At 42.5% G+C, this 13,167-nt stretch overlaps 1 protein-coding gene across 1 annotated transcript in view; it reads right to left on the bottom strand.

The window, feature by feature from the left end:
- The window catches only part of LOC124607433 (juvenile hormone esterase-like), a 99,409-nt gene extending 91,030 nt beyond the window's left edge, over nt 1-8,379 (bottom strand). The window contains exon 1 of the mRNA XM_047139761.1: nt 8,274-8,379. Coding sequence (XP_046995717.1) covers nt 8,274-8,333 — 60 coding nt within the window. The 5' untranslated portion in view covers nt 8,334-8,379. The remainder of the gene's footprint in view (nt 1-8,273) is intronic.
- Nucleotides 8,380-13,167: the final 4,788 nt, after the last annotated feature.

Raw genomic sequence — 13,167 nt, 5'->3', positions numbered from 1 at the left:
CGGTAGATTCGATAAACACGCAAGTGTTACTGTACTGCTTCGGGAACTCAAGTGATAATCCCTGGAGGAAAGGTGTCCTTCTTTTCGAGGAACGCTATTGAGAGAATCTAGAGATCCGGCATTTGAAGCTGACTGCGGAACGATTCTTCTGCCGCCAACGTACATTTCGCGTAAGGACTGCGAAGACAAGATAAGAGTAATTAGGGCTCATACGTAGGCATAAAGACAATCGTTTTTCCCTCGCTCTATTTGCGAGTGAAACAGGAAAGGAAGTGACAGGTGGTGGTACAGGATACCCTCCGCCACGCACCGTACGGTAGCTTGCAGAGTATGTATGTAGATGTAGAATAACATTGGGAAGCGATTGGTTTGGTGGCGTGTCGATTACGCGTCATTGTAGGGGCACTTGCATTCATTATAAGTCGAACATTCCAATCTAAGTTTTTTTACACGAACTCCGATTACTGCCTTTTTTTAGTAATGCAAAACATTGTGTTGCGTCACACATATGTTACCAGAGTCAGACGTCAAAAGATTTTCCGCTATGCAATGACGGCTCAGTACCTGACTCCAAGAAAAAATCATAATAGCAGGTAACCGATGACTTTTGGCCAAGTACTAGGTTCGATACTAATGGAAACTGATATTTTAATGAGACATTCTATATTTCTTTATTGCACGCCTGCGTGGTCACTTTGATGTATCTCGATTCCGAAAAATTTGCGTTCGGAGCACTGAATTTCAATCATTTTTCTTCACAATAACTATTCTTTTAGAACAGTGTGCGTCAAACTGCGATCCGCGGGCTGCATGGGGCCCTAATCAAATATTGATGCAACCCGCGGTTCTCCGTCATATTTTATAATAACATGCATCTAACATTTTTCAAACAGCTTACAGGAATTCAGCCAGGTAGTATTAACAGCGACTGCCAACCTTTCGGCGGGAGCACACCCCGCCATTTTCAAGGCGGGGTCCGCATATCTTAGGGGCAGAAGGGTAAGTAGCCCGGCCACTCTCGAAAACTACACATCGGATCAAAAGAAGTTATAATTCCAATTTGTTTGTCTCGGAAGGGGATATCCAATGATACCACACTCTAGCCTCCAACGCACCTCGTGCGTGGGTGGTCGGGTGCAGATTTGAACTCTTCAGTGGGAATCCCCGTTTTCTATTAACACTCTGTCTTCAGCCCAAGTGTGGCTTACCGGGACCATCCGACCGCCGTGTCATCCTCAGAGGAGGATGCGGATAGGAGGGGCGTGGGGTCAGCACACCGCTCTCCCGGTCGTTATGATGGTATTCTTGACCGAAGCCGCTACTATTCGGTCGAGTAGCTCCTCAATTGGCATCACGTGGCTGAGTGCACCCCGAAAAATGGCTACAGCGCATGGCGGCCGGATGGTCACCCATCCAAGTCCCGGCCACGTCCAACAGCGCTTAACTTCGGTGATCTCACGGGAACTGGTGTATCCACTGCTGCAAGGCCGTTGCCCCGTTTTCTACTGAAGATTACGATTCTACGGCAAAATATACTCACTTTTTGTCTGAAGCATTTTCATCGTTTCGCCACCATGTCTTCACGGCTTGTTGGCACTTGCTGGTACATCTTATACTTTAAATATCCCCAGAGAAAGCAGCCCGATTAATATAGCCACCTCTGTCGACCCACCGACCAGTGTAAACACGGTCTAATACATCCCTTGCTTCAGTTGCGCCATGAGTTGGTCGACTGTCATGCTGAAACCACATACGTATTCGAACGTCCAAGGCAACATGCTGCAGTAATATCGGTAGTTCCTTCCCAAAAACCGTTCGATATTTGCGTCCATTCAACATGCCGTATATAAAAGACGTACCAATGATTTTGTTCCGCATGATGCCACAGCATACGTTAACCGTCCAAGGACGTTGACGGTCAACTTGCAGTAACCAGTAGGGATTGTCTACATTCCAGTAATGCATGTTATGCTGGTTAAGGGTATCATGATTTGTGGATGTAGACTCATCGGAAAATAGTACCTCGGCAAAGAATGTGGGGCTCGTTTGCATTTGTTGACGTGCCAATTCACAAAACAGTGTCCGGTTATGGAAATCGGCGCCATGAAATTCTTGATGCGGTGACATATGGTATGGATGATACTTATAACAATGTAGAACTGTGACAATACTACCTAAGGGCATAGCGAAATCGCAGTGTAGTTGCCCGGCGCTTATCCGTGGGTTGTGGCGCACTGCTGCTAGTACAGCTGTTTTACTAGCATCTTCTGCTACACGTTTCCTTCGTTTCCTTTCGCCAGTCTGTACGCTCCCGTGAGACATAAAGGCGTCCACGACCTTGTAAAACAACGAATGAGAGCGAGCGTTCTCTGGAAAACGCTCGGCATACGGGGCAGCAGCAGCCTCAACATTTCTCCTGCATTCTTCGTAAATCAGGATCATTTTAATTTTTTCTTTCGTAGTTGCAATAGTCTGTTCTTCAAATGGTAGATAGGTGTGCAGGCAATAAAAACTGTACAAGTATTGTAATGATTATAACCTCTATCGGTTTTAGGTCTGAATCATACGTGGGCTCTGGTGGCAGTGTACTGCCTGTCACGGTACGTCGTAGTTCGCTACACGGCCACGGTGGCGCGCCGAGTAGATCCGTGTTCGATATGTTGGAGGAATGCAACGTTGCGAATGGGGTTTCCAACACGAAGTTACGAAGTACTGGCCTGTCATACCCTTACAGCATGGAGGTGGGGGTCCCACATGCCACTGGATATTCAAGGGCCATTGTTTACCCATTTCCATTCTTCCAATTACAGCGCGATCTATGACGAAACGAAGAAAGTGCTTCAGACAAAACGTATGTGGATTTTGCCGTAGAATCGTAATCTGCAACAGAAAACGGGGGTACCCCTTGAAGATTTCAAAGTTGTCCCCCACCACCCACGCACTGGGTGGGGTGGCGTCTCGGGTGTGGTGTAGTTGGATATCCGCCTCCGCGACAGACAAACAGGAATCACAACTTTTCTTGATCCGATGTGTATTTTTCGAGATATTTCTATCTCTTCAGTTAAAATGAACACTTGTAGATGTTCATCTTCAGACACGGTGCATATTTGTAGCTAAGAATATGAAATTATATCAAGGCTGTTGTAACACAACGCAACGAGTAGAAGGAAAATGACATTCAAAAAATTTAGTAAACATTTGTTATTGCGTCTTGTATTAAAGAAAGGAAGATTAGTGTTTAAGGTCCCTTAGACGTCGAGGTTGGGTCACAAGCTTAGATTAAGGAAGGATGGAGAAGGATATCAGCCGTGCCCTTTCAAACGTACCATCCCTACATTTGCCTTAAGTGATTTATGGAAACCACGGAAAGCTTAAATAAGAAAGGGCGGGTAGGGATTTGAACTGTCGTCTTAGGAATGCGAATTCAGTGTGCTAACCACTGGTGTCTCATATCTCGTAATGCATTTAAATATAATTGCTGTTATTGATCAGTTAACCATCCGCTCACAGAAACAATTCAGTAATAATTCTGCAGGCAATTACAGAGTCAGAACTTTGGAATCGCTGAAGGTGGCAGCAGTCTAAAACGAGAACAATCAACAAGAAGTGTTCCCAATGGAGCCGACTTTTAACGGCAGCCAACACATCGCGCCCTTACCGTAGCTAGTGTATAGGAGGCTCATAACATGCTAACTTCTATAGATTATCAATAATAACATCGCTACATATGCATCCCTAGGTGCCGCCCCATAATGTCAGTACTGGCTCCTGCAAGGAAAGTTTGACGACCTCTGTTTTAGAGGGTTACATTACAATGGACTATATGAAAAAGATAATGTTCATACATTCAAATGTGTCACACATTAATGTTAGTATTTAAAAAATAATAATATCAGTATTACAACCTTATGAAATAGTGACCAAAGTTATGATCTTACGAAAATCACTTAGTTTAGTAACCGAAACACAATCCATCTCTTTTATTTTTACCCTTCAGAAAATTTCATTTTACCCCTCAAGGGGTAGTTACCCGCAGATTGCGAAGTGCTGCCTTAGAGTAACTTTATGGTAGCACCGATGTTTGTACGACCAGTCTGTAATGAAAAGAACTTCCCTCAGCACCACATCCGTCACAACCAAAGCAACAAGCGAAGTACATCTCACTTCAGTACTTCCACGACATTTTACATTCCTACTTGAGACTTAAGTGTCTAGTTACGAAGTATGTATTCCTAACACAAAATTTATGAGAAGGTGTTTCTATGTTGCTCTTGACCAACGTAGGTTTTTGAGGTGTTAAAAATTGAGTTCCGAACGAAATTCAACAGACGAGCTGAAAAGCTATTCGAGGCCAGTCCTAACGACAAGTCCAATTGGAATCAGGATTTGGTAACATCCATGTTGCCCCATTAATCACAATAGTGACTTCCACGCTGGTTCGCTAAACTACTGTACAGAATACTGCGAAAATGAATTAGGAAATAGAAGCATAAAATCGGACATTAGCCCCTCAGCGCTACAAACTTCATTATTAAACTCAAAATTACTCTCGTCATCTGAATGCAGCTCGACTAAGTGACGGTCTACTGCACCATTCAGTGATTAATGCCATACGTGAGACCAGTTTTAACTGCTTCTTTCAATCCTCTTTCGTGCCTCTGAAACACTGCCTTTCTGAATTAATTTCTAAATTTAAAATGTGAATGACAGACGCTACTGTCCGCTTAGTTAAATATCCAAATTTTGTTTTAAACTCACATTTCCGACTTGATAAAGTAGCTTTTGGAGGGCAATAAAATAATTAATCTTAAAAGAAATGCGATATCAACTGCTAATACGAATATCTTATAACGGGGAAAAACATGTACGACACAGTAAGATACCCATGAAACCTCATGACATATAAAATAATTAGGTGCAAGACATACCGACAAAATGTTATTGCATCAAAGTACCGTTGGACAAACTACATCAGTTGCACACAGCAATTTTTCACGGTATGGTTGTCTACTTTATTTAATTCGTGTGAATTTTTACTGTAAGGAGGCAAGATTTTGCCATCACACTTTAACATTCTTGTAGATTTATATTTATATTAGATTATATTTATGAATGAAAATCGGAGTAATGATTTCATTTGCTGATAGTGGCTAGAACCACGCACTAACAAATTCTGTGATACTCCATGTCTGGAAGTTTAATTAAGACTGAACACTGATAAAAAAAAAAACCAAACGACCTTGCCTTCCTCAGAAGCCGCTGCCGGGCAACGAGGAGTTGGGAAGCATCTTATCGTATTCTTCAGGGGCGGACATTTATTTCAAAAATACTGCTGATGTCATCGGTCCCTAGGCTTGCACACTACTTAATCTAATTTAAACTAACTTAAGCTAAGAACAACACACATACACACCCACGCACAGGTAGGGTTCGAACCTCCGACGGGGTAGGGGGAACCCTGGCAAGGCGCCCGAGACCGCGCGCCGGACATTTAGTGACCTCAACGAGAAGAATGCATGACGGCGGTGCTTTATGATGCTAGAGGCAGCAGATCCTCCGTAGAGCGGACAGAGCGGGCGGGAGATATTCTCTGACGATGTGAAAAACCTGGAGAACGAGCATCGGGGGCCTAAGAATGCGAAAGGACATTCTTTTAGTGCGAAGGAATGTGCAGGGTCAGAAAAAACGCTCGCGAGCTGACCTCAGAACTTCTCACGGGCACTGCAGGAGCTCATTCCAACCAAAAAGGGGGATACGCGTAAAGGAACGGAAATGGGGACTTCCAGAACTTCTTCTGAAAGAGTATGAGCTTTCGGTGATTGGCTGGCAGATTCGTCACCCATGTGGTGGGAGGTAATGTTTTTGTAACGGCCGCTGTGATAGGTGCCGCGTGTCCATCTGGAAGTAGCAAATGCCGGGAGAAAAAGAAGACTTCCCTGCCTGCAGGGATCGAGAGCACTCGCCTCTGAAAATCGCTAGAAGGACTTCGCTGGCGACAGCCATACCTCGGGAGCTGGCGGTTAGATTTTAAGAAGAGTCGTTTCTCTAAGACAGAATATTGATTCTGTTTACTTGAGTGACGATTATTTAACTCTGTGTTGAGTATGACACACACTGAAGTGCATCTTTAAGGGAGATTACTTGAGTGGAGAATACGTGTCGAATTTCTGTTCCTAGCTAGTGAGCAAACATAAATCTTGACTCATTTTCTGTCTTGTACTGCGGCAGCTTCAGCCCTAGGAGTTTGCGGAAGGCATATTGCGTCCACTGAGTAGAAAGAGAATTGCAGGTACAGGGTTACATCATCTGCACACACAGAGCGAGGTGGCGCACTGGTTAGCAAATGGCTCAAATGGCTCTGAGCACTAAGGGGCTTAACATCTGAGGTCATCAGTCCCCTAGAACTTAGAACTACTCAAACCAAACTAACCTAAGGACATTACACACATCCATGCCCGACGTAGGATTCGCACCTGTGACCGGAGCGGTCGCGCGGTTCCAGGCTGAAGCGTCTAGAACCGCTCGGCTACCACAGCCCGCACTGGTTAGCACCCTGGACCCGCAGAGGACGACGGTTCGAACCAGAATCCGGCCATCCTGACTTAGGTTTTCCGTGATTTCCCTAAATCGCTTCAGGCAAATTCCGGGATGGTTCCTTTGAAAGGGCACGGAGGACTTCCTTCCCCATCCTTCCGTAACCCGATGAGACCGATCACCTCTCTTGTGGTGCCCTCCCCCAAATCCACCAACAACCACCACCTCATCTGCACAGCGGCCAACGTCTCAACTAGTGGATCGTTTGTGTAGTACAACTGCTATCGGTATTTCAAGAGGTGATATGCGCACTGCAGTTCAGTAGACAGGGAAACAGTCACAATAGGGCTGTTTTGAGTTCCATCTGCTTGTCCACTGAGCTTTTTTGAGAAAGTGCCAGTTGGGGTGTAGGTCTTCTGTTTATCTCCGCTAGTCGGTGTGTAACGTCAGAGGGGTGTGGCCAAAGTCAAACATGCTCCACCAATCTCGAAATTACAAGTAGTATATAATCCGATATTGTGTATTAGATATTCGTAAATTTTTTTGCATTCTGTATGCTTTTTATGAATAAACAAGTTATAGTATCCCGTTGTAATTCATTCTAGTAGCATATCGATAAGAGTGAATGGTCCGGTGCGTTAAACTGAAGAAAAACCATAACCTAATACTTAGTTTCATGAAAATCCCTAGGCGTAGGCTTTCAATGGTAGGGTCAGTTTAATCATTCTTTAGCGTGAGAATTCCTCTGCAGAACAACATTAGGCAGCCACCCACACACTTGCATTGTGCTACACGCTCCGGGAGTTTACAGTATTCCTTGACTAACGCCTCAGTTGCCGTTGCGCTTGCACCTGCTCACCTTTAAAGAAATGGGTCTATTCAACACTTCATCAGCTCTCTGGCGCGTAGCCAAATGCAATATACTTCACTGGTTACTGATTTTAACTTTTGTGGATGATTACATTTCAATTATACAATTCTTTATACACACATTCGCTTGCATTTAGACGTTTCTTTTGGAGAAAGGAAATTTTTTTAATGCTTACACCTTTGGATGTTCTTTGATTGTAAGCGAAAGCTAGTTCCATATTTCGGTGTATATTTTCGTGTTAGTGATAGATCACTTTAGTACAACGCCTGGCCTCATTGCAACAACGTCGTTTAGTGCTCAACGTTTTGTATGATTTCTTCCTTTTTGCTTTATCCATGTTTACATTCCATTACATGTCAATCAGTTTTTGCGTGCGGATATTTATTGTGGTTCCTAAGATGGCTGCACTGGGTAGCTGAAACCTTTCATAATGAGTGAATACCTTTTGTCTGTTACAGTTCAATAAACAATCCAAAAACAAAGAAATTTTGCAACAAGAGAACGTTTGCTTTTAAAATTTCAAGAGTGTACGCCCTAAGAAGACTCAAAAAACGTGCTAGTTCCACACACACACATCTTGCTTAACGACTAAAACGATAAAATATGAGAAATACAGATGCAGACGGATTCCATCGGAGAATCTTTGTGTGTGTCATCCACAAATTTTGTTAGAAGTGTGGAAAATGACAGTGGTACACTATAAACACCTCCACTTCTAGCGCAAGACACCATATCTGTTAATATGTATATATAGCTGTAGCTCCATATGAAGACGTAGATCTAAATATAGACTTAGGAGGAATGTGTAAAAAATTGCCACGATTTCATTCTAATGACAACAACAGGAATATATCTTTCTATGCTTTACCTTAAGGTTGATCGTTAGTCCAAGAAGCACAAGAGATACGAGACAAATATTACAGATCATTATTGTGTCCCAGTTCCCGTGGAGTAAGAACAACAAACCTGTTGATCTGCGGGAAGAGCTGACCTATAAGGCTGTCTGGCAACTGTGTCGTATGGATTCAGCTGCAATGGACACAATGTCACCGGTGCACCGATGTTGCCTGCTGTGTACTCAGCTGATACAGCAGACACTGCTGTTAGAAATAACACAGTTGTAGAGAGCAGCCTTTAGTATACTATGGTCTATGTGACTGAACTCGTCTGCTAGTCATTAAAGTTTCTTGTGTAGGTCAGAGCTTTTATTGGAATTCACGTTTGTTTAGTACTTTTTCCTTTCCTCTTAGTATTCGAGTCGTTTTTCGAGTGAAGACTGGAAAATGAATATTTCTCCTCTTAGAAGCCATAGCAGTGCATGAACAGTTAATATGAGATTCTATGTGTGTCTTCCATGGTTTTTTTAGGGACGCCGAGGTCACAGCAGAAAAAAATTAACAATTTGTTCTGGACGGCCTACAGCTCTGTTTGTTATCCCAATAGCCATTCACTGTCTTTTCGGAGTGAAACTTACAAGCGAAGCACAAATGTCATGTGAGACATGTGTCACCCATCACGTCACCTCCAGATTCTCTGGAGTTCACATAGTTCAGAAAAGCAACTGCAGTGCCTACTTTACTATCGTCATGATGAGAGCCGGGAACTTGTTAGAAGATTTTGCACAAGGAAACTGACAGCGAAAACGATGAGCCATAGCGCCATATTTGTAGTTTTTGGATGGCAGATTAACAACTTCATGCGAAACAAAATTACACAGAATCATACTAAACGAAAGATATTCGTGGGAGAAGAAGGCATGCAACTACAAAGTCCTGGAGAATTCTATCATATTTCCACCGTGGCTATTCCTTGACTTCGTGTTCCTCTTACATCTGTTCGTGAGCGCTACAGACGCATGCATTATGCAGAATAGTACATTTCGCATATGTACATTTTGCTCTTCTACAGGGCGGGGCAAATAAAATTAGACTGGACAAGAGGCAGCATTAATGTGGTCGCGGTTCAAGCTCGCCACCCACATCACCTGATCCATCAGTGGGCGATTACTTTGTGAGGGAGCCCTCAAGTCTAAGGTGTAATGCAGTAGCCCTCACATTCTTCAAGAAGTGCAGCAGAACATTTCGGATGAGACTGTACCAATTCCGGAAGTCCAGTCTTGATCCGCATTCAGCAACTGGCTGACGAAGATACAATAGTTCCAAGAGATGAATAAAGGTCACTTTCAACATCTGCTATAGTCAGATTAGCAGATTAGTACCGTATTTCCTTTCCTCTGCTGTTTCTTTGTACCTTGGAACTCTGTTCTCTGGGCCACTTTTATTTGCCCCCCCCCCCCCCCCCTCCCCTGTATATGGCATGTCCCGACCTTGGTCGATTCAGCCTTGCCCTCAAACGCCTGTTGGAAAGGAGTTCTTCCAGTTTCACTAAATGATGAGTAAATCTTTGGTCATAATTTGGGCATGATTCTTTATCTGTAACCGCCATTGTTTTTTGTTGAACTGAAATGTCATACCGGAAACGTTTACTTAAGCAGTACCTAGTATCCAAGGTATACAGCCTAGTATTTAATACAAGCCCTGTTGATTATTAGAATGCTGCATTTTCTTCTTTTTCATGCCACATTTCTTGTCGCCCCAGCTTAGTAGGTAAGACGTTGCTGAGAGATGGACTAATGGAGCAGGAGTTGATTCTAGCGTTGCGGTAACAAATCTGAAGTAATTCTGAAGATGGATTTTATCTTCTTAACATCTTTCTTATCAAATTGGGGTACAAATTTCAGAAGCTAGGTACATCATGACGAGGGCTTCGTTAGCTCCCCTTGAGACATTTACTAGTTTCTTTGTGATGTGTTTTGATTTTATGGCTGGTAATTTTCTAATACAGATTGTAGGTTAGGGAGGGCTCGAACATTTCGCATTGTTGTTGTTGTTGTTGTTGTTGTGGTCTGCAGTCCAGAGACTGGTTTGATGCAGCTCTCCATGCTACTCTGTCCTGTGCAAGCTTCTTCAACTTCCAGTACTTACTGCAACCTACATCCTTCTGAATCTGCTTAGTGTAGTCATCTCTTGGTCTCCCTCTACCCTCCACGCTGCCCTCCAATACTAAATTGGTGATCCCTTGATGTCTCATAATATGTCCTTCCAAGCGATCCCATCTTCTAGTCAAGTTGTGCCACAAGTTTCTCTACTCCTCAATTCTATTCAATACTTCCACATCAGTTATGTAATCTACCCATCTAATCTTCAGCATTCTTCTGTAGCACCACATTTCCAAAGTTTCTATCTCTTCTTGTCCAAACCATTGATCGTCAACGTTTCACTTCCATACATGGCCACACTCCATACAAATACTTTCAGAAACGACTTCCTGACATTTAAATCTATACTCGATGTTAACAAATTTAATCTATACTCAATGTTAACAAATTTCTCTTCTTCAGAAACGCTTTCCTTGCCATTGCCAGTCTACATTTTATATCCTCTCTACTTCGACCATAATCAGTTATTTTGCTCCCAAAATATCAAAACTCATTTACAACTTTAAGCATCTCATTTCCTAATCTAATACCTTCAGCATCACCCAACCTAATTCGAATACATTCCAGAATCCTCGTTTTGCTTTTGTTGATGTTCATCTTATACCCTCATTGCTCTTCCAAGTCCTTTGCTGTCTCTGACAGAATTACAATGTCATCGGCAAACCTCAAAGTTTTTATTTCTTCTCCATGGATTTTAATACCTACCCTGAATTTTTCTTTTGTTTCCTTTACTGCTTGCTCAATATACAGATTGAATAACATCGGGTAGAGGCTACAACCCTGTCTCACTCCCTTCCCAACCACTGCTTCCCTTTCATGCCCCTCGACTCTTATAACTGCCATCTGCTTTCTGTACAAATTGTAAATAGCCTTTCGCTCCCTGTATTTTACCCTTGCAACCTTTAGAATTTGAAAGAGAGTATTCCAGTCAATATTGTCAAAAGCTTTCTCTAAGTCTACAAATGCTAGAAATGTAGGTTTGCCTTTCCTTAATCTATTTTCTAAGATAAGTCGTAGGGTCAGTATTGCCTCACGTGTTCCAACATTTCTACAGAATCCAAACTGATCTTCTATGAGGTCGGCTTCTACCAGTTCTTCCCTTCGTCTGTAAAGAATTCGTGTTAGTATTTTGCAGCCGTGGCTCATTGAACTGATAGTTCAGTAATTTTCACATCTGTCAAAACCTGCTTTATTTGGGATTGTAATTATTATATTCTTCTTGAAGTCTGAGGGTATTTCACCTGTCCCATACATCTTGCTCACCAGATGATAGAGTTTTGTCAGGGCTGGCTCTCCCAAGGCTATCAGTAGTTCTAATGGAATGTTGTCTACTCCCGGGGCCTGGTTCCGGCTTAGGTCTTTCAGTGCTCTGTCAAACTCTTCACGCAGTATCGTATCTCCCATTTCATCCTCATCTACATCCTTTTCCATTTATATAATATTGTCCTCAAGTACAGACCCTCTATATACTCCTTCCACCTTTCTGCTTTCCCTTCTTTGCTTAGAACTGGGTTTCCATCTGAACTCTTGATATTCATACAGGTGGTTCTCTTTTCTCCAAAAGTCTCTTTAATTTTCCTGTAGGCAGTATCTATCTTACCCCTAGTGAGGTATTTTTACATCCTTAAATTTTTCCTCTAGCCATCCCTGCTTACCCATTTTGCACTTCCTGTCGATCTCATTTTTGAAAGGTTTGTATTCCTTTTTGCCTGCTTCATTTACTGCATTTTTATATTTTCTCCTTTCATCAGTTAAATTCGATATATCTTCTGTTACTCAAGGATTCCTATTAACCCTCGCCTTTTTACCTACTTGATCCTCTGCTGCCTTCACTATTTCATCCTTCAAAGCAAACTATTCTTCTTCTACTGTATTTCTTTCCCCCGTTCCTTTCGATAGTTTCCTAAAGCTCTCCCTGAAACTCTGTACAACCTCTGGTTCTGTCAGTTTATCCAGTTCCCATCTCCTTAAATTTCCACCTTTTTGCAGTTTCTTCAGTTTTATTCTACAGTTCATAACCAATAGATTGTGGTCAGAGCCCTCATCTGCCTCTGGAAATGTCTTACAATTTAAAACCTGCTTCCTGAATCTCTGTCCTACCATTATATGATCTATCTGAAACCTTCGAGCATCTGAGGCCTCTTCCATGTATACAACCTTCTTTTATGATTCTTGAACCAAGTGTTAGCTATATTAAGTTATGCTCGGTGCAAAATTCTACCAGGCGGCTTTCTCTTTCATTTCTTACCCCCATTCCATATTCACCTACTTCTCTTCCTTTTCCTACTATAGAATTCGAGTCACCCATGGCTATCAAATTTTCGTCTCCCTTCTCTATCTGAATGATTTCTTTTATCTCATCATACATTTCATCAATCTCTTCATCATCTGCGGAGCTAGTTGGCATATAAACTTGTTCTACTGTGGTAGGCGTGGGCTTCGTGTCCATCCTGGCCACAATAATGCGTTCACTATGCTGTTTGTAGTAGCTTACCCGCATTTCAATTTTCCTATTCATTGTTATACCTACTCCTGCATTATCCCTATTTGTTTGTGTATTTATAACCCTGTATTCACCTGAACAGAAGTCTTGTTCCTCCTGCCACCGAACTTCACTAGTTCCCACTATATCTGACTTTAACCTATCCATTTCCCTTTTTATATTTTCTAACGTATCTGCCCGTTTAAGGGATCTGACTTTCCACGCTACGATGCGTAGAACGCCAGTTTTCTTTCTTCTGATAATGAAATCCTCCTGAGTAGT

This window comes from Schistocerca americana, chromosome 3 (assembly GCF_021461395.2).
Source record: "Schistocerca americana isolate TAMUIC-IGC-003095 chromosome 3, iqSchAmer2.1, whole genome shotgun sequence".
Lineage (NCBI taxonomy): Eukaryota > Metazoa > Arthropoda > Insecta > Orthoptera > Acrididae > Schistocerca > Schistocerca americana.
The sequence above is the reverse complement of the archived record's forward strand: the minus strand, read 5'-3'. Positions and strand labels throughout refer to the sequence as shown.